Source organism: Epithele typhae (assembly GCF_022376455.1).
Source record: "Epithele typhae strain CBS 203.58 chromosome Unknown BXZ73scaffold_43, whole genome shotgun sequence".
Taxonomy (NCBI): domain Eukaryota; kingdom Fungi; phylum Basidiomycota; class Agaricomycetes; order Polyporales; family Epitheliaceae; genus Epithele; species Epithele typhae.
Window position 1 is genome coordinate 209220 of NW_025954234.1, and position 19477 is coordinate 228696.

A 19477-nucleotide genomic window follows, 5' to 3' on the forward strand; every position below is an offset into this window, starting at 1 on the left:
TTTTGAAAAGTCGTACTGTAATGGGGTTCTTCCGTGAAGTACGCATCGTTTACCTTCAACCAAACCCTGCCCACTCCACTGAGTAGTACGTGACCGTCTGTCTCTCCTCATCCCACTCACAGAACAAATGTGATTTCTTCGTCGCCGTGCCCAACCGTCCGTGCGCGACGATCTCCATCGGCATGAGCGGCGCTTTCGGCGATTCGACCACGGAGGCGACGAAGTGCGAATGGTACCTGAGCGGGTCCCCTGCGCACCATCGGTCAGGACGTACGGAAGCCAAGGGTCGCGCGCGCCTCACCAGGGTAGACGAGAAAGTCGCCTCCGAACTTGATGCCCCCGCCCATGAAGTGGCCCTGCTCCCAGAGGTCCCGGAAGACGGCGCACTTGGCGCGCTCGAACGACGTCGCGGGGTAGGTCCACACCCCCGCTTCGCGCGCCGCGTCCAGGGTCGTGTACGAGCTTGTCGCGGGGGCGTACCACGCGAGCTCGGACGAGCTCGCTGGGATCGTGACGTTGAAAGCCAGCGGGGGTTTGCCAGGGGTCGCGGGCCGCTCATCTGGAGTGACGATGGAAGCTGCAGCCGCGGACAGAGGGATGTCGTCCACGGGCAGCCCTTCAGCCAGTGCTTTCGCGATGGCGGCGGCGGCGCGCTTGGCCTCACGCTCCGTGCGTTTCCGGATGGCTTCTTCAGACATTGAGAACTTGCTGGCTTTGTCTGAGAACCGCTCTGCTTCCGCGTTGGCTATCTGGATGCGTGCGGAGGTCTCGCGCTCGGAGTTCCAGGCTGCAAGAGCGTCTGCGGATGGCGGAGAATGCGCGTGCAGATCGTCGACGAGGACAGCGAGGTCTGGTGCCATCGGGGGTGAGTTGCATCCTATGACTTATGGAGAGCGAACCCACGTTTCTCCACAAGGAGGACTACTTCCTCTGGAAGCAAGACGAGGGGAATCCCGAGGAACACGTTCTGCTGAGACAGATGAGGCAGCGTCCCCGTTAAAATACCACAAACATGGTGTTTTGCGCGGAGCGTGGCGATGTCTGTCCTTTTTCCTGATAATTCAGCAAGGTGCGTTTTGCGAAGATATCGAGCACCCACCCTCCACGTCCCAGACATACGCCTTCTGCTGGGCCACGCGCAGCTCGATTTTGCGATCGTTGTTCGAGTCAAGGGCCATCTTGGCCAGGAAGCGCCCGCCTTGCTTGGTGTTTGACATGTCACGGCGAGTCACATCCCATGACGTGGTGTCACAGGGGGCCGCAAAGTCGTCCTTAGTCCTTGCCTTCTGGTGACCACCACCTCCACCCGCTGGCGCGCCTCAAAGCCTCCCTCAGGCTCGTGGAATGAGCGGGAGATGTGAAGAATGCGGTGCGAATACTGTCTGGGACCAGGATGTCGGCTCCGCCATCTGCCTCGAGTGTGGCACGCTCGCCGACCCGGCGCAGGCCGTCCTCTCCTCCCACCTCGATGTCGCCGACACGTCCGGACGGGAGTTCATACCGTGGGCGAACGTGCCCGGAGAAACTACGCTAAGGGGGCGGAATGGCTGGGCCCTTGGCGGACAGGGAAAGGAGGCGAGGGATCGCAAGAACACGGTACGTGCTGCAGCACTCGGCTATGAGCAACCCGTTTGACGCGTTTTGCACACGCTGTAGATCACTATGCACGAGTTCATACGGACGCTGGTGTTGCGTCTGTCCTCGCCGGGTGTCACACAGCGCGCCCAGGGTGTATTCAACCAAGCCATGCAAACGAGAAGCATTCGCTGGGGACGCCAGGCCAAGTTGACTGCCGGCGCATCCGTCGCTATCGCTCTACGCGAGTCGCGCAAGAACGACAGCATACGTGACATTGCAGTGAGTATCCTCTGCTCATTTTTATGCTATACATCGTATCTCAGCTGTTCCAGGGTGCATGAATGTGGGCATGTGTTGACGTGCTGCTGTGTCTCACAGTACCTCCTCGACGAGACACCTGTTGCGGTCTCTCGCGCGTTCACGAAGGTTGTACAATCTCTCAACTCAGCATTGCGCTCGCGGACCCAGCAAGCCACCTGCCCTCGCTGCAGACGCACTTCCTTGCTCTACTGCAGGAGTCTCAAGGCCCACCCGGCGGACCGGCAGGTGCGCTCCCCGCTCCACTCCTCAAAGCGCTCTCCCCACTCGCATCGCGCATTCTCCCCATCTCCCAGACGACCTCGGCCCTCGCCTGGCTCCTCGCACGCACCCAGGCGCTCTCCCACCTCCCCACGCTCCCCACCGCCGTCGCGCTCTTCATGCTCGCGCTCGAGGGCGAGCTCGCGGCGTCGCTCCCGCACGCGGGGCAGTTCGCGCACGCGTTCGGGGCGCGGCTCGGGGTGAGCAAGGGCGTGGTGATGCAGCGCTACAAGCAGGCGTACGACGTCGTCGAGGAGTGGATCCGGGACGTGCCGTGGCTCGCCGCGCACGAGCGCAAGGCGACCAAGGGCGGGCGGTCCAAGGTCGCGAAGCGCGTCGTCGTCGCGCGCGGCCTCCGCGACGTCGTGCAGTTCCAGGAGGAGATCTGGCGCAAGCGCATGGACGGCGCCGGGCGCCTGCCGCTCGCGCTCGACGGTGCGGACGCGGACGGAGGCGGGGGCGGGAGCGACGACGAGTGGAGCAGCCGGCAGAGCAGCGGCGGGTCGTCGGCGTCGGCCGCCAAGTCGGTCGCGGGCGACGGCGCGGGGGCGTCGCACGGGCGGAAGAAGCAGAAGGCGCGGCACGCGACGTCGGTCGTCGCGGCGTCGCATTTCCTCCTCAACCCGCTGGCCGCCGCGGCGTCGAGCGGGACGTCGTCGCCGGGACCCGGCTCCGACCTCCCGATGCACCTGCTCACCGCGGACGCGTCGTCGCTGCCGCAGGCGTTCAGCCAGCCGCCGACGCGCCTCCAGGTCCTCGCGGCCGCGCGCGGCGGGAGCGACGCTGCGCACGTCGCGGACGAGGAGCTGTTCGCGCCGGGGGAGCTGGAGGCGCTCGTGCGCGCGCCCGACGAGGTTGAGGTCGTGCGGATCGCGATGGGCTGGGACGTCGACTGCGAGCCCGAGGAAGGAGATCGCGCGGCGAGCGTGGCGGCGGGAACCAAGAGGGTCAAGAAGCGCAAGCGCAATGCGGACGGAGACGAGGACGAGGAGAAGGGGGAGTCGCGGGGTTCAAAGAGGATCAACATGGACGCGCTTGCGCGGCTGCTGGACGGAGATGTGGAGGTGGATGCCGAGGGAGCTTTCGCGGCGGACGAAGGAGAAGAGGGCGTGGACTACGAATACGAAGAGGAGGAAGGCGCGGAGGACGTGTTCGAAGAAGACGGTGACGCGTCCGCGTCGATATGTGCGCGCAATACGCGCCACGCCGGCGGAGCGGAAGAGGAGATCGTTGAAGAGTGGCGGCCGATGTCGCCCGGAGGCGGCGGGGGCGACGCGGAGAATTGGTATGACTTTTGAGCGTCGAACGTTGAGCGACGCCCGAGATCTAATGCTGGTATGTACGTATATTCCAACCTAATCCGTACTCGATCTTTTTGACGACGAGCATTGAGTTCGCAGAGCTACGGGCCCAGTCAGTGTGCTGGTGTTCTGCGCATGGTCATAGGACGAGATGGGATCCATCGACAAGGGCGATGCTGTGGGCCCGACAGACCGTGTCGTGCTTCTAGCACCCCGAAGGTCTCATCGCCAGCGGGCACTCAATCGACAAGGCCATCAGCCGCCTGCTACGCCCCAAGTTCGTCCCTTGGTCCTGCCCTGGCTGGACGGCGACCCGCCTGGCGTGCACCACGTTTCGAGGCGAGGCACCGCGGCTTCCCAGGCCCGAGGACCTCGAAACACGCCTGGACTAGACTGCAGTCCAGGATCGATGCGGTGTCGGATCCAGTGCGCGGTACCGTCCCTCGGATGGACGCGCGCGCCGTAAGCGGCAGGGGCGCGCGCAAGCTACGGAGCGGTGGCGAAAGCAGCAATTCCGTCGGGCGGCGGGTGGGAGTGGAGGAAAAGGGTGCTCGAAGGGCGCGGGGCGCACGTGTGGCTTGGGAGATCTGACTGGCTGAATGGAGTACGAAGAACGAGTTACGGAATCGCGAGTCCCCGTCGCCGTGATTGGGTCGAGGTCGAGAGAAAGCGGGAGCGACGGCGGACTTCAGGCCGGCCGGCTTCCCACTGCAGCGGCGCGCACGATCATGCGGGTGGAGAGTCAGTTGGGGCGTTGGGAGATGAGGCTTCTGGTCGAACGCCGTGGTGGGGGTGGGAGGGAGTTAGGTCGCTGGTTGCTGGATGCGCACGCGGGGGTGGCCCGACGAGGTCGGCGGGGGACGGGGAACAGAGAGCGCGAGGGAGTTAGATCGCTGACCCTCACTCGGCGTGGCCGCGCGCGGAAGGATCGGCAGCGGTGGCGAGGACGGCGGTGGAGGAGGAGTGGACGCATGACCGGGGGGAGGACAGCGAAGGAGGTGCGCGCGGCTGGGAATTCCCAAGCAGTCAGAGAGCGGCACACTGCGGGTGGGACGCGCTACTCGCGCGATCCCTTTTGCGGACGAAGCATGCCACCGCGCGGGCCTGGCGAGCGCAGGTCCAAGATCCGCGGCGCGCGCGTGTGTCCGTTGGGAGAACGCCTTGCGCGGGACGATACGAGGGACGGAGGAGAGGGCGTCGAGGGCCGCGCTGGGCCTGGATTGGCCGGGCGATGGGTGCGAGTGCTCGCCGCGGCCTGAGGCTGCGCTGCGCTCGCGGGGGAGGGCGCGCGGGGCGCGACTGGCGCGTGCGCGGGTCTTCTCCTTCTTCCTTCGCGCCTGCCCACCCCACGCCTGGTGCAAACTCTATATAATCCCCCTCTTCCACTCCCCCATCTCTCCTCCCGCCCTCCCCCCACACCATGGCCCCATCCCAACAGTTCCAGTCCAAGCCCTCTGCTGCCGTCCGACGCAGGCTCTCCTCCGTCGTCGACGCCAAGCGTCCCAATGTCACCGCCTTCTCCAGCCTCACCGTGCGCACTCCTTCATCTCTCCATCTCCCCTCCGATTGACCACTGCGCATATAGCCCATGTGGGCCGGTATCGCTGGCGCGGTCGTCAACAACAACACCGGCTTCGAGGTCGCCATCTCTATCCACGACTCCGTCTACAACACCGACTTCGCCTCCTCCTCCCTCGCCTACAGCCCCAACAACCCTGATGCTCAGGCGAACGCCATTGAGCAGCATGTCATCGACGCCCTCCGCAAGTTCTCCAGCGAGCATCTCTGCAAGTTCCTCGGCGCCGGTGTCACCGTAGCTCTCCTCCGCGAGGTGCGTCTCGTCCCTGTCGAATCTTTCTATTCTCGCCCTACGGTCCAATGTCCCTCCTCGGCTTCTGTTCTTCGCTACACCCGTCCTAATCGCGCTTCGGTCCGCCGTGCCCGTCTCCGATGTGCGCACCGAAGCACAATCGGGAAGCAGCCTCGTTAATTTCTCAAAACAACGCTTCTTCGATCCGTTCTTTCCCTCATCTGGACGATCCGCGCTCGCAGGGACCGATCGTCGATGCTCCCGAATGCCCGTCGAAGGGCGCAGCGCTCGGGCTCAGTGCGTGCTCGTGAACCTGCGAGATTTTCGCACCATGCTGCCATCGGATCCTTCTGCCGTATCTGTATTGTCGAAGCTGGCGTGGAGCTGATCTCGTCTTTGCTCCAGGCACCCAACCTCTGCACGCGTCTTTGGATGGAGATGGACATCGTCCCCATTGTCTTCAACATCAAGTCATTCCACACCGACTCCATCACGCGTCCCAATGTCAAGCACCGCATCTCATCCACCACTGGCTCATACGTCCCGTCGGGCGCGGAGACCCCTACTGTCTACTACGACCCCACCCAAGTCCCCGCCGGCCATGCCGCCCAGCTCACCGTCAACGCGACTCAAAACAAGCTCCCGATCCCCCGCACGGTTGATGAGCAGGCGGATTCCGCGGCGCGCAAGTGCCTCATGTACTTCGGACCCGGCAACAACCCGCGTCTCTCGATCGCGGCCCGCAACCAGGTCGCCGTTGACTGCGGAGGCAAGATTCACCTCATCGACGACATCGACGTCTACAAGAACTCGGTGTCTAAGGGAACGTGGAACTCGGTCATCAAGCTCGCGGATGAGCTCCGCAACTCGAAGATCAAGATGGGGTTCTTCTCCTCTACTCCCCAGGGAGGTGAGTGCACGTTCCTGTGACCCGTGTGCCATTCGCTCCCATGTTCCGCGACACGATTGCCTGGCGTCCCTTGTCCGATTCACACAGAAGTTCTTCCCCGGGGCCACCATGTGATTACCCCGCATTTGCGGGGATTGATGGCGCTAGCGGCCTTCCCCGCACTCTAATCTCCGCCCGCTCGTCCTTCATTTTCTGATCGGCTTTTGCTCTCTTTCTCACAGGTGGTGTCGCTCTCGTGAGTCACTTTCTTCCCCGCATCCCACGCTGTGGCTTATCGAAGTGTAGATGCGTCACGCGCTCATCCGATTCTTGACACTCCTCGACGTCGACTGTGCCTGGTGAGTATCGGCGTCTCTTCTACTCGCGGAGCGCGCGGTGCAATCGTCCCATGCGACGAAGGCGCAAGATCAATCGCGATCACCGTGTGAGGGCCTTCCGTTCACGCTAACTGTTTTGCGTAGGTATGTGCCGAACCCGTCGCCAAGCGTCTTCCGTACCACGAAGAACAACCACAACATCCTTCAGGGTGTCGCGGATCCCAGTCTTCGCCTCACTCAGGAGCAAAAGGACAACTTCGATGCCTGGATTCTCAAGAACGGTCTCCGCTGGACTGCCGAGGGCGGCCCCCTTGCCCCGGGCGGTGTGGACATCGCCTTCATTGGTAAGTCTTTTCATCCACTTTCTCCGGCCTGTTGTCCTGAGGCGCCGCAGACGACCCCCAGATGCCTGGTCTCATTCCCCTCATCAAGCGTGTCCGCCCCGATCTTCCCATCATCTACCGCTCCCACATTGAGATTCGTAGCGACCTTGTACACAAGGCGGGTTCTCCCCAAGAAGAAGTTTGGAAGTACTTGTGGAACAACATCCAACATGCGGACATGTTCATCTCACACCCGGTCAACAAGTTCGTCCCCAGCGACGTCCCTATCGAGAAGCTCGCTCTTCTTGGAGCAGCGACTGACTGGTCTGTCATCCTATCGCGTTTCTTTCAATCATCGTACTGACGCTCCATGGCAGGCTCGACGGTCTCAACAAGCACCTCGGCGAGTGGGATTCGCAGTTCTACATGGGCGAGTTCCGTTCCCTCTGCGTCAAGGACAAGATGAACGAGCTTGGTTGGCCGATGCGCGAGTACATCGTTCAAATCGCGCGCTTCGACCCGTCGAAGGGTATCCCCAACCTCATCGACGCCTACGCTCGCTTCCGCAAGCTTCTCGAGGAAAAGCGCCCCGATGTCGAGCCGCCGCAGATGCTCATCTGCGGTCACGGTGCCGTCGATGACCCCGATGCTAGCATCATCTACGACGAGGTCATCCAGCTCATCCATGGCACGTACCCAGAGTACGTCAAGGACTTCGTTGTCATGCGCTGCCCACCCAGCGACCAACGTAAGCATCGTTTCTCTGTCTCGTGCACTCAGTGCGTTAAACGTGGTTCTGGACTTAGTTCTCAACGCTCTCATGGAAAACTCCAAGTTCGCCTGCCAGCTCTCCACCCGCGAGGGCTTCGAGGTCAAGGTCTCGGAGGCGCTCCACACCGGCAAGCCCGTCATCGCCTCGCGCACGGGCGGGATCCCGCTCCAGATCGTCGACGGCAAGTCCGGCTTCCTCTGCGAGGCCGGCGACAACGCCGCGGTCGCGCAGCACATGTTCGAGCTCACGACGGACGACGACCTGCTGGAGCGCATGTCCGAGTACGCGCGCACGCACGTCTCGGACGAGGTCTCCACCGTCGGCAACGCCGCGGCGTGGATGTACCTCGCGGTGATGTACGCGAGCCGCGGCGCGAAGCTGCAGCCCAAGGGCGCGTGGCTGAACGACATGCTCCGCACCGAGTGCGGCGAGCCGTACGAGCCCGAGGAGCCGCAGCTCCCGCGCGCCGCGCTCAACGTGCAAGGCTGAGCGGCGGTGTCGCGTTTTGTTTTGTTTCGTTCTTCTTGATCATCATGTTGTACCACTGCTCGCTGCTCGATCTCACCCCCACTCGTTCTCCTGTACTGTACCACTGTCACTCACTGCTCTCCTCCGTCGCCACCACGTCGCATTTGTAGAAAACCTGTAGAACTAGAAGAATGAACCCTGTGTACGTTTGAAATTGCCCACCCATGATGCAGCCAGCAGGACTCACGAGAGGAAGGGGAAAAGCCCGGCAAGTACTTGAACACAGTCGTTGTTTGATCTCACTCCACGAACATCAGTGAAGCCTCAGATGGGGTGAACAGAAATAGAGATCTCATGTTGCCCTTTGGATTGTTTCTACGCGATCCTGAACGCTGCCATATTCCCCAGCTGTGTTGCGGAGCGTGGGGCCGCTGAAGTAGGCAAAGTTGGGGAATGTCGACGTTTCATGAAAGTTCACTCCAGTCATACGACGGATTCTTGATGACGTGCGGGTATATTGAGAAACGTCTACAAACACAAACAGGACACGGATACACACGACCCAAAGACGACGACGGCAACCCAAACACCCAAAGATACAGCATATAGACCCAAGACAAAACACCAAATCCGATACAAATCAAAGTACGCGGGCGGGACAAGTCAACCAAGCACGGCCGGACACTCCACTCCGAAACCGTCGACGGCATGCACTCGAAGACGGAGAGACGATGCGGGCTACAATTGCTTCGCGCCGCGGGCGGCCTGCTTCTCCTGCAGACGAGCACTCCTGCGCAGCGCGCGGGAACGGGGGAGCGCCTTCATCGGCCGCGTCGCGATCCGCATATGCGGTTCAGCGACGGCCGCTTCCGAGGGCGCCGCCCCGACGTCCACGCTGGACGCCACAATGGGAGATGCGAAGAGGGCGGAGGGAGAGAGCATGGTCGCGCCGAGGGTGAGGAGGAGCTCGTAGTCATCGTTGGATGAGGGTTCGGGTTTAGGCTTTGATCGCCACAGGAGAGGCGGTGGCCGCAGCGCCGGCGGGCGCGAATAGCCCGCTGAGTGGAGAGTCGAAGATGGGGTTCAAGGGAGGGAGCGGAGCGGAGGCGCGTTCGAAGAGTTCGTAGTCTTCGTCGGAGGGCTCAATCCCGACGTCGTGGGGCGAGATGCCAGCCGAGGCGCAGTCCGCCAAAGCTCGTTGGAAGACGGCGTCCAGCTCCCCGGAAGGAGGAACATGAAGAGGGATAGAGATGTTGTCGGAGGGAGAGGGGATGGGGGGAACAGAAATGGAGAACTCAACGGTGAGCGTCGTCTGGGTCTTGGAGAGAGAGCTGGAGTGCGGATTTGCACGCCGAAGACGTAGCACAGGACGACGAGCTGGAGGAAGAGAGGGTGAGCTGAAACGAGGGTGAGGGCGGCGATGAAGCCGAGGGAGAGGAGCGGGAGGGCGGGAGCGGCCTGGACGGCGCGGGGAGTGGAGGAGGTGAAGGAGGTGAACATGATGGGGGTGGGGGTTGTATGGGTGGGGATTGTATGCGGTAAGAGCGTGGTATGCAGGTGTTAATGCAAGTGCGGTAATGTAGCTAGGCCTGGGGCAGGGCAGAGACAAATCTGAGGCAGAGATGTACTGGTGAGCGTGTCGTTCGGACTGAGCGCGAGGCACGAGCGCTCGGCCGAACTGGTGCTTACTAAGCGTGGACGCCGGATGAGGAAAGCGCGCGTCAGCGCGTCGAGGCCTAAGCCTCTTTCCTTTCCCCCTCCGCGTACACACGCACACAAAGCGCACCCACCCTCCTCTCCCAGCGCTTTGGTTAGAGAGGACTGCGGAGCTGCAGCCCTCTTTGGCCTCGCGCTCAAGCGGACCGTCCGGGGACGCGACCTCCGATCGCGTCGTGCCTAGCTTCGGCACGATACCCTCCGGGCGAGCGCTCCGCTTTTCCCATCCCACGATCTAGCATGTGACATGTGGGAATCTCTATATTCCCACGAGGCTCATGTGACCTATCTACTCCCTAAGGCCTAGTCCTCTAGGCAAGACACGCGATTAGGAAGCTTGTCCGTCTGGCGCAGTATCTTATAGGGTTAGGAATTAGTTTGGCTCTGTTATTGGTGCAAACAAAGGTACATACCAAGTCGGGGCATTATTTGGCGTATACCTTTGGCGTCGTCGGCCAAAGTCAACCTTCACCGGACACTTATTAGTTGTCACTTTGTGATGTGTGTGAGATAGCAGTAGTCACATACTAACGTTTTGAGTGCAGGGTAGAAAGCGTGATCAGATGAGGTTTTCTTCGGAAAGCGACGCGGCTGCATCTGTTGAAAGGCGATTGATCGAGTGGCACTGACGAGAGAAGAAGTGGTGGGTACGGAAGTCTCCGGGGGCCGGTCTTCTCATCGAGCCGTTGAAACTTTGATGCATGATATGTAAAATATCGGAGAAGATGTCGAGATTTCCCGAATGTGCTGCTCCCAACTGCAGTCTCGGTCATCGGAGTCCCAAGGCTGGTGGCCAGTGCCACGACGCAAAAGTTCTCGGTCCACAGAGCAACACGGCCGCGTAAGACGGGCGCCTATGGTTCGCTCAACGTCAGCCGGCGGCGGCTGGGACGCAGGCGGTTATGGAGGTCCGGGATGTGCGTGCGAGTAGGGGCGACGGCCAGTTGATGGTGGTAGTAGACCAAGGTCGGTCGGGCAATTTTAGGGAGGCCGCGCGCACGCGCGCGGAGCCTGTGCAGTTTAGGTGAGCTTGCGGAGAGAGAGACGAATGTGAGTGAGCGAAGGGAGGGTGATGGGAGGGAAAACGCGCGCACCTCCTCGTCGCTCCCGCCCCAGTCGTCCTTCGGGCTCTTGGGGTCGTCGTTGTCGGAGCCGTCTGCGTCGCGCAGAGCGCGCAGCCGGGCCTCGCGGTTGTCGTCGAGCACACGCCGCCGCATGTCGCAGCGGTAGTCTTCCATCTCGCGTGTGGAGAAGAAGAATGGGTCTTTGGCGTCCGAGGGGAGGTCGGACCAGCCCCCAGGCGACGGCTGGGTGACGGCAACTTGAGAACACAGACAATGTCTCGTAGTCGAGCACGTACCTGCAGCGAGAGATCGACACCGATCTCGTCCAGGACCTGCTTGAGGATCCGATCGCCGTCTGCCTCCTCGTCCTCGATGTTGTCTTCCACCGTCCACTGCGTCCGACATCATCTCCTCCTTCATGTCCATCGTCGTGCTCTCCCGCTCGAACTCCATGGTGCTGTGGGTCTGGGGCAGGTTGAGCCCCTCGGTCGTCGCACCCAGTCACTGGCCTTGACTAGGGGTCAGGAAGCGCGGTCAAAGAAGGCGGGGGCAGCGAGCTTACACACAAACGAGTGGCGCCGCGCATGGGCTCGGCCATCTGCTGGATGCTCCGGAGGGTTTGTATCCGGAGGCCGACAACCTGGAGCTGGGTGCGCGTGTGGTGGGGCTTCTGGGCGTGTCGGCGGGTACGGGAGAAGTCCTTGGCCGATGCGCGTTCCAGGGGGGCGGGTGGGGGTGGCTCAGCAGCGGGCGGACGGGTGGATGGGCGGGGGGACGAGAGGGCGGATGGGCGGGTCGTCGCCCGTCCACTCAGCGTCCCTGAACTCGGCACCGTGGGTGGGGAGAGGGGCGTGGAAGGCCATCATGGTGTCCAGCCACTCCCTGACCGCATCGCTGTCGAACCGGACACCCGCCGCCGCGTCGCGTGCGGCGGTGGCCAGGTTGCTTTCATGGAACGCATTCCACCTTTCCCAGAGCACATCCTCGGGCAAATCATGCGACTGCCACCGAAAAGCGGCGTGGAGAACCACGTAAAGCAAAGACTCCATGTCGTCCTGGAAGGCGCGGCGATGGCCGCTATGCACCCGGGCGGAAAGGTTCTTCACCATGAACCATGGCGTACCCTGCCACGGTTTCCGCTTAAGAAGTAGCCGGTGTGATGCGTTTACCCTGCTCGACAGCTCCCAATCGATGAGATATCCCCGTCGTGTTTCGCTGTCAGGCTCCTGCACCAGGACGATATTGCCTATGCTGATATCATGATGCAGCCGGCCACCTCTCGCAAGAGCGTCTCTCATCGCTGTCAAGATCCCGTGAGCACTGAGCTAGTAACACAAGGAGGTACGCACCAGTAAACACGTCGTGGCAAGCATGCAGCAGCTCTTTTGTGCCTCACTGAGTGCCGAAAGGCCGTCCGACGGTCCCCAGCACGAGCCGGCAATGCCGTCGTGAACAGCTTTCAGGGGTGCCGAGCCCAGTGACCTATCGCAACCCACTCTGTCAGTCACCACATCCACGCAACCAACCAAGAGCGAACGCACCGTGTCCCATCCTTCCACCGTACTATCAAAACCAACCTGCTCGCCATTGCACTCAATCGAGCTGTCCCCCGTCGTGACGTCCGTGAACGCGACCCTCGCCCGCACATATAGTCACGGGTTCAAGAACCCGAGTGGGGGCTTGCCTGCCTGCACGAGCCATTCGTTTATGAGTGCGACGATGCAACCAACCGTCGGGCTCGCGGTACTCGTCCCAGTTACGCTCTCCACTTCGTCGAACCCGATCCGGAAGTCGGCCGCGTGCGCGGAAACTTCGGGGAACGTGCGCCTGGATGCGTTGAACCAGCCAGCATTTGTGTGCCCAAGCGCGGTGAGGTATGATGAGACGGCGGGGGTCTGGTACGAAGGCGTGGGGTGGTAGTTCGAGAACCCGCCGGAGGAGCCTTGGGCGCCGCCGACGGAAGTGACGCTGGAGGATGATGAGGCCGTGATTCGTCGGGATAGGCAATGACGCACTACAGGCAGTTGGGCGGGAACGTGGGGTTGAAGGCGGTTGTGTTGTTGTTCATGCAGTCAACGGCGCTGTCTCTGGATGCAAAGAGGACAGAGACGCCACGAGCACCGAGCTGGACTGCGGAGCAGTGCGCGAGTGCGCCTTGCATGCGTCAAAGGCGATTGTGGGATCCAGCTGGAGGTGGAGATGCGACCATGGGCGAGGAGAGGAGGATGAGGAGGCGGCGGCAGAGGGGGCGTGGTGGGACTCAGGGGCGTGGGAGGTCGAGGGAGAGAAAAGGGAAAAAGTGGAGGAGGAGGAGGCGATTGTTCAGCCGCTGCACGCGGAGTGACTGACCCGCGAATCAGAGTGTCTAACCCGCGGATACCCATGGTGATCTCTAATGTCCTGGAAAATGCGGGACTCATGCATCGTACAATATGTGAAGAACGGAACAAACATCGAACACTAGTAGATAACAAACAGAACAGTACGCAGTACAAAATAGTACTTCCGCCTTCCGCACGTGCCCATCTCATTGAGCCCATCGACGTCGATGTTTCTCCGACTGGTTAGCTCCCTTCTTCTTCCCCTGAGGTGGGTCCACATGCAGAGGATTTGCCTTGAAGAAGCCTCGAGTTTTGCCCTGGCAAAATCTCAAGACGTTCTGCTTGTTGAAGTAGACGGAACCGACACGTCCAGGGAGGATGTCCTCCGGACAGTCAATCCGTGTACCATCTGCTGCTAGCCGATGATCGGATATCTTCCAGTCCTGCACAGTATGCGCAAACTGGCCGGCATATGTGATGATTACATTTCCAGCGAAGTACCTGCTCTGTGTGTAACCGTCTAGTACAAATACTGATGCAAACAGAGAACTCACTCAAAGATTGTGCCGAGCTGTGGGAGCTCCATCGCACCTCCAGTGAAGAAACCCACTGGAAACGTGACCGTCAGGCCGCCGTCACCTTTATCTAGATGCATGCCAAGTTGGAGCTTCCAGACAACGGCACGGTTAAGCCATGGTCCATCGTCCTCCCAGCCTGCGCCCTCCGGTTCATTCACCCAAATCCAACGGCCGGCTTCAAAGGCCTCCTGGTACTCGGCGTAGGCCTCTGGGAAGCCGACCTTGAAGAGACCGGCTACATACGAGGTGATTGGACCACTTGATATGTAGTAGTTGACGACCTCTTTGAAGCGGCGCCGCCCAATGGGTGTCTTCTTATTCATGTTGAGGTCTGAGCTATAGCTTAGAGGCTGGAGCCAAAATCATGAGACAAATTAAGGCTAGGTCGGAAAGAAAATCACTCACCCCGTTATCCTTGCCCCGTTGCATCCACAGTGAAAAGTGAAAGTTGCCTCGCCTCACCCCATCACAAGGAGCACCACCTTCAGTGTTATGGAAGAGAACATGGGAGTTGATATCGTTTTGCTTCCCTGGGTGTCGATCTTTACACTTGCCCTTGTGTTTGGGACGAAGAGCCGCAGCAACATTTTGGACACCCTGTAAGTACCGGGTCTGCATCGCTTCCTGAATACACGTAAGGGAGAAGAACACAGTGCGAAACCTTGGTGGGAACTTACAGGGATTCCGTCGTCCTGAACGGTAACATGGGGGTCAGCCCGAGCCTTCTCTAAATGAGCGGTGGTTCTGTTCGAATTTTGCATGTGTTGGATGGGACGAGGCGTGGAGTTGAAGACCTCCTCCTGATGGGAGTGATTAGCCAGACGTTTATAGGTAGAGCGAAGGACGTACATCAGGGCCAATGGGCTGATATCCGAAGTGAATCAAGATTGGGTGTCCTGTCTTGTCTATGATTTTGCAGGAGAAAGGCGTCCTTGCAGCTTTATCAGGCTTCCACCAGTCTGCGATAGCGGCGAATTGTTCCTTGCCATAAACACGGCTCCTCAGCTCTTTCAGCGTGGCGTCGACCTGATAAACAGGCATCGAATCGAGCGCACGCTGAGCGTTGTATTCGCCATGTGCACGAGCTGCGTCCATGAGAGACCGAAGAGACCGCGCGAGGGGAGTACGGTGCAAAGTCGGAGCGCCTTTCGGGATGGGGGGCACTTCGTACTTGTAGCCGAGATCCTTCGATGGTATGGGAGAAATGTGTATGAAAGAGAACCGAAGCACTCACAGTGTCCGGATTGAAGTCCCCTTCGACGCCTTCCTCCTCGATGTCAGTCACATTGTCCCACTCTCCATCTCCTTCCTCCTCATTGTCATCGGAGGCAAGACCGCAGTCGCAGTCATCTGAGTCTGTATCAGAGAGGTCTGGGAGAGAGAGCCGCTTTTCCGGCTGCATACAAGCGTAAGGAGGTCTGAAATCAAGTCCTGGAAAGGTATAGCACTCACCTGAGCTGCCAAATGAGCTGCGGCCTTAGCATCCGCCCTATCTTTCCGGTTTCTGCGCTGAGTAGCCTGCTTTTTGTTATTCTTCATCCATTTCTCCTTAGAGGCACGACCCATACCTGAACATATTGTAGTCAGTTCAGGCTGAAACGGAACAGCAGGTGAGCCTGAGAAAGACACAGATACGTACTTCTGATTTCCACAGAGAAGAGGATTTCGATTTCTCTCGACGCACGTCGCGTTTTTTCGGCGCCTGAACAAGCTTTGTGACCGTAGCTGTATGTATGCCAGAGAGTAGCAACAAGAGTTCGGGAAAAGGAGTGCTCAGTGCGGGAAAGGCGTGTGTCGTATCAGGTCCACACGCATCCACGCACATGCAGTCACGTCATTCTGACAGTCCAGTTGAAATCCTGCTGATAGGCATCCAGACCTCCTTCATCCGTGAACGGGGCAGCCGGCACGTCAGGAAAAATGGGGCTAGCTATGTGCGTCTACAGAGGCTACACAGACGCGGCACCCCAGTAGACAACCCCCACGTTGTTAGCTGCACATAGAAGGGGGCGGGTAGCTGACTGGTATGTAGACGCACATACCCAGAATGCCTGACATACATAGAATTCACACAAATCGTCGTCACACTACGGTTGCATGAAGGCTCAACATATATTGCTCAACTTAATTAATTTACACCGTGTACGACACCACTTTGGGATAACATCATTGCAAGGTATGTATGAGACGACGCACCTGCGCTGCTGGCCGACATCGCTGCATTTCCCCCACCCGAATACGACGGGCCCATCAAGCCCCTGCGCGCCGAACGCCACCTGGGCCACGCCTTCCGTCTCCGCGAGGCCCACGGCGGCCCGCTAGGTGTGCGAGGAGAACATGGTCTTGAAGAGCGCGCCGCCTTCGCGCTCCTGCTCGAGCGCGCGGACGACAGTGGGCTCGGGCGCGGCGCGGGCGAGCCGCGGTTAGACAGCAAATGCGCGCGTGCGGAGCGCGGGCGTGGACGGGCGCACGAGAAGGAACTTGAGGGTGGAGGGGACCGCGGCGAGCCGCGTCATGTGCACGTTGAGCGTGAAGGACTCGAGCGCGGTGAGCGGGATGAACGCGCCGCGGTGGTCCGCGCTGCTGCTGCCACCAGCATCGGAGTGGGTTGCGCCGCCCACCCCTTCGCCGGCGGGCGCCACGGGGGCAGGCACGGGGTCTACGGTGAGGTTTGCGGCGGGGCCGTGGTGGTCGCGGAAGCCGATGCGGAGGGTGCAGAGGGTTGACATGACGATGGCGAGGATTTCAACGAGGGGCAGAAGGAGGAGATGGAGAACCGAATGCCGGCGTCAGGGGGCGGCAAGAGACGACAAGCAGAGGGTGGACGGAGGGTGAGCGGACGAGAGGAGCAAGGCGGGGCATGGCGAAGATGGTGGTCGGAGGAACGAAATGTACCGACACAGGCTCGCACACGGGTCCGTGTCACGGGGATGCGTGGGACGGTCACGTGCCGATGCGTTCCATACCTGAGTCTGCGCGTCTCGACCTGCTTCGCGCGTGCCGTGACCGGTCGCGTCTCCGTCTCCGTGTCCGGGCCTACCTGCAGCATGGCCCGGCGTGGATGTTGCCCCCTCAACGGTTCAGGCGAGCTAGCCTCGTGTCCACGAGGGGGCTTGGAGACGCGCATGTGGGGGACTTTGCGTCCCCCACAGGTCCTGGAGCTTCGTGCTCCAGAGGTACGCGTCAACTCGCATTTCACTTCCCACGGAAAACATGTGAGTGTTTACCCTTCATTGCAAACGGTGACTGATACACTCTGCGACAGACACCGCTCCATCGGACACCACTGCATGGCAGGTGAGTCCATTGTCCGACACGGTGTTTGGGTTTTGTACAACGTGAATTATTCGCGCGGCGCACCTAGACCACACCACGGATAGCTAACTCGCGCGTTTCACAGGACCGGTGCACGCTATAGCACACGCGTCGTGACAACCCCTCGAATGGGCAAGAACTCGCCCAACACATCGCGTTCCCCCACGAGGTAAAGCGTCCTTCTACACTCCCCGCTGGTGACTTCCTCACTATCTCAGTGCCTACAGTCGCTCACGCAATTGCAGGGCACTTGGACAGTGTGTGGGCAAAGCTCGCAGCACGACATTGTTGGAGTGGTGGAGGACGAGGCAGAATGTCAAGGTGCACCGCGGTATGTCGTCTGCTGTCTGCCACTGCATCTGCATTCAACGTGCTGGAACAAGGGCACGCTTCTCTCAAGATGTATCAAGCACGGTGGATGAAGGGAAGGCTCAGCTGGGGAAGGGGAGCTCGAGGCCTCCGTTTGGGGCTACTAGTTGCAAATAGTAGCCTCAAATGGAGTGTGCTCAACAGCGCCCTCACATTTATTGTTTGGGTGAGCCTTCAATTTGACTTTTGCACATTCGGTGACTAGAACTGACCACTGTCGGCAGTGCGGGCGACGGGCGCCTATTATGCGTGGTGCGGACGGAGTCGAGCTATGTAGTACTGTCAATGTTTTGTGTATTCAGGACATTCGTATACCGATACGTTTATGTATCAATCTTCGTCGTTTGTGTCAGGAAAAAGGAAAGTGTATAGCCATTGGTGTCCGATATGTAGCGCTCCGTAGCCTGGCCCTGGCCCGCCTTGTTGGTGTATCGCCCGTGCCCACGCCTCCTGCCTCGCCCACGTTGCCCACTTGCGCCCACGTGATCTGCGTCATTTACCAACCTCCTCCTCCTCACCCACATCGCCCACATTCCCCGCGTCTCCCCCGCATCACCCGCACTGGACACGATAGCACCCCCAAAGCCCAATGCACGCACAGGTGTACGCGTTGCCATCGAGCACGGTCCCGCCTCCGTCACCCCGGACACCCCGCTTCTACCACCGCGAACGCAAGCGCCTTTGCTCGTACTAAGCTTTTCCACCGTGTCGACGCAGCCTACCCCAGCTCAAGCGCTCATCGCTCACCTCCACCACTCAATTGTCCACCTTAACGCTAGATCTAGCGACGGACTTTGCCCGACTCACACAGGGAGAGGCTCGTCCGGTATCTTCGCGCAACACATGCGCATCCCTACGAGTTTCATTGAGCGTTCCCAAACAGATGCTACAAACTGGCGGCCGCCACAGCTCCCGGGGCCGCGTCCTCAAGGCCTCAGGCCTCAGGCCTCAACGCCCGTCGAGCACTCCCAGTCTGAGCCTCGCGTGGCGCGGGCGCACTCTCCCAATCAGCGCCTGAAGCTTGCGGGAGTCGGATGTGCCCAGGCCAGTGACTTGTGTGCGTGCGACGCTAGCTCAGTATCGTCCTGCGGGTGAGCATGCGCACGTAGCAGAAAGGAATTGGGTGAAAGCCAGAAACGCAGAGACTGCGTTGCCGCGCGCGCAAAGTATGTGCGGACGACGGGGACGCGTCGATCGCCCATGTGGGGGAGTCTGGAGGAGGGGGGTGCGAAGTCTGGCGGACGGGCAACGCCGCCTGCACGGAGACGCGAGATAGACGGGAGGTGGGACGCGAGCGACGAGCACAGTCGGGGAGAGACTTGCGGGATCCCAGCCGAAACGCGAAGCCGAGCGGAGACGTGCGTCATAGAGATCACGGCGGCGAACGTCTGCGTACGTGTGTGGCGCGGCGCGCAAACACGACTTGGATATCAGAATCGGGACCGATGGATGGGGGAAAAGGCTTACGTGAAATGAGCGCCGCGCGGGAGGAGGCGTTCCGGGTGAGTGTCCCACCTTGTTCTAGATCTTCCGCCACGACGAGGGTGAGGAATTCGTTCCCGGCGTGATGAGGCACTCGCTGTCCGCCTCTCTATTCGGCCGATTAATTCTCGTCGCGCCCACGAAAACGGGTGTGCTGTCGTGCGGAACGTGAGGGGTCGAGATAACGTTCAAGTGAGCAAGGACGCGACATGTTCCGCGTTCAAATCGATCGCGTGTCGCGGAGAAGCAGACAATCTGATGAAGAAGAGAATATGCTTAACACGACGGGGTGCCGCGGAGCAGTGAAAAAGAAGAAGAAAGGTCAAGAACACATTGGGGGGGAACAGCGGAGGATGAGAAGAGGGAAGGTGGTGGGGTACGGTATGCTGCGGGAGAAACGCGCGACGGTCATGTGAAGTTACGGTTCAACAACTTTGAAGTCTGCGGCTCACCTCGACTGCTTTCCGAGATATTAGGCGTCGTCTTAGGCACGGGTCGGAGTCGGAGCTCCCGCCGGAGTGGCAGGACGTCGTTCATGCACTGAGCCAGCTGTACTTTCTGGCCAGCAATGTGC

The 19477-nt window shown here is 60.4% G+C and overlaps 7 protein-coding genes across 7 annotated transcripts; 4 read left to right on the forward strand and 3 right to left on the reverse strand.

Moving 5' to 3' along the window:
* Positions 1–55: 55 nt before the first annotated feature.
* BXZ73DRAFT_91371 (tRNA-intron endonuclease catalytic domain-like protein) lies at positions 56–1178 on the reverse strand (the record flags this gene model as incomplete). The annotated part of the gene is made up of 4 exons (XM_048025950.1): positions 56–249; positions 302–850; positions 904–1041; positions 1100–1178. The coding sequence occupies 4 exons, from the start codon at positions 1176–1178 to the stop codon at positions 56–58; spliced, it is 960 nt and encodes a 319-aa protein (XP_047875512.1).
* A 166-nt stretch (positions 1179–1344) lies between these two features.
* On the forward strand, positions 1345–3455 carry BXZ73DRAFT_103706 (uncharacterized protein; the record flags this gene model as incomplete). The annotated part of the gene is made up of 4 exons (XM_048015666.1): positions 1345–1596; positions 1657–1857; positions 1957–2007; positions 2070–3455. The coding sequence occupies 4 exons, from the start codon at positions 1345–1347 to the stop codon at positions 3453–3455; spliced, it is 1890 nt and encodes a 629-aa protein (XP_047875513.1).
* A 1423-nt stretch (positions 3456–4878) lies between these two features.
* BXZ73DRAFT_50743 (trehalose synthase) lies at positions 4879–8079 on the forward strand (the record flags this gene model as incomplete). The annotated part of the gene is made up of 9 exons (XM_048020496.1): positions 4879–4989; positions 5044–5289; positions 5674–6178; positions 6400–6413; positions 6464–6516; positions 6640–6839; positions 6890–7142; positions 7196–7566; positions 7625–8079. 9 exons carry the CDS (start codon positions 4879–4881, stop codon positions 8077–8079), a joined length of 2208 nt encoding a protein of 735 aa, XP_047875514.1.
* A 687-nt stretch (positions 8080–8766) lies between these two features.
* BXZ73DRAFT_79374 (uncharacterized protein) lies at positions 8767–9692 on the forward strand (the record flags this gene model as incomplete). Its single annotated transcript, XM_048023075.1, has 5 exons — positions 8767–9013; positions 9147–9359; positions 9386–9450; positions 9485–9607; positions 9642–9692. 5 exons carry the CDS (start codon positions 8767–8769, stop codon positions 9690–9692), a joined length of 699 nt encoding a protein of 232 aa, XP_047875515.1.
* Positions 9693–10794: 1102 nt separating this feature from the next.
* On the reverse strand, positions 10795–11947 carry BXZ73DRAFT_103709 (uncharacterized protein; the record flags this gene model as incomplete). Its single annotated transcript, XM_048015667.1, has 6 exons — positions 10795–10803; positions 10869–11081; positions 11135–11230; positions 11336–11352; positions 11409–11538; positions 11615–11947. The coding sequence occupies 6 exons, from the start codon at positions 11945–11947 to the stop codon at positions 10795–10797; spliced, it is 798 nt and encodes a 265-aa protein (XP_047875516.1).
* Positions 11948–12490: 543 nt separating this feature from the next.
* On the reverse strand, positions 12491–12778 carry BXZ73DRAFT_50725 (uncharacterized protein; the record flags this gene model as incomplete). Its single annotated transcript, XM_048020491.1, has 1 exon — positions 12491–12778. A coding segment is annotated over one exon (288 nt), but the record flags the coding sequence as incomplete, so codon positions are not given.
* A 2782-nt stretch (positions 12779–15560) lies between these two features.
* Positions 15561–19319, forward strand: BXZ73DRAFT_79376 (uncharacterized protein; the record flags this gene model as incomplete). The annotated part of the gene is made up of 13 exons (XM_048023076.1): positions 15561–15671; positions 15993–16406; positions 16479–16952; positions 17003–17034; positions 17138–17221; positions 17271–17383; positions 17436–17587; positions 17775–18024; positions 18233–18476; positions 18534–18817; positions 18856–18923; positions 18947–19071; positions 19097–19319. The coding sequence occupies 13 exons, from the start codon at positions 15561–15563 to the stop codon at positions 19317–19319; spliced, it is 2574 nt and encodes an 857-aa protein (XP_047875518.1).
* Between the last annotated feature and the right edge of the window lie 158 nt (positions 19320–19477).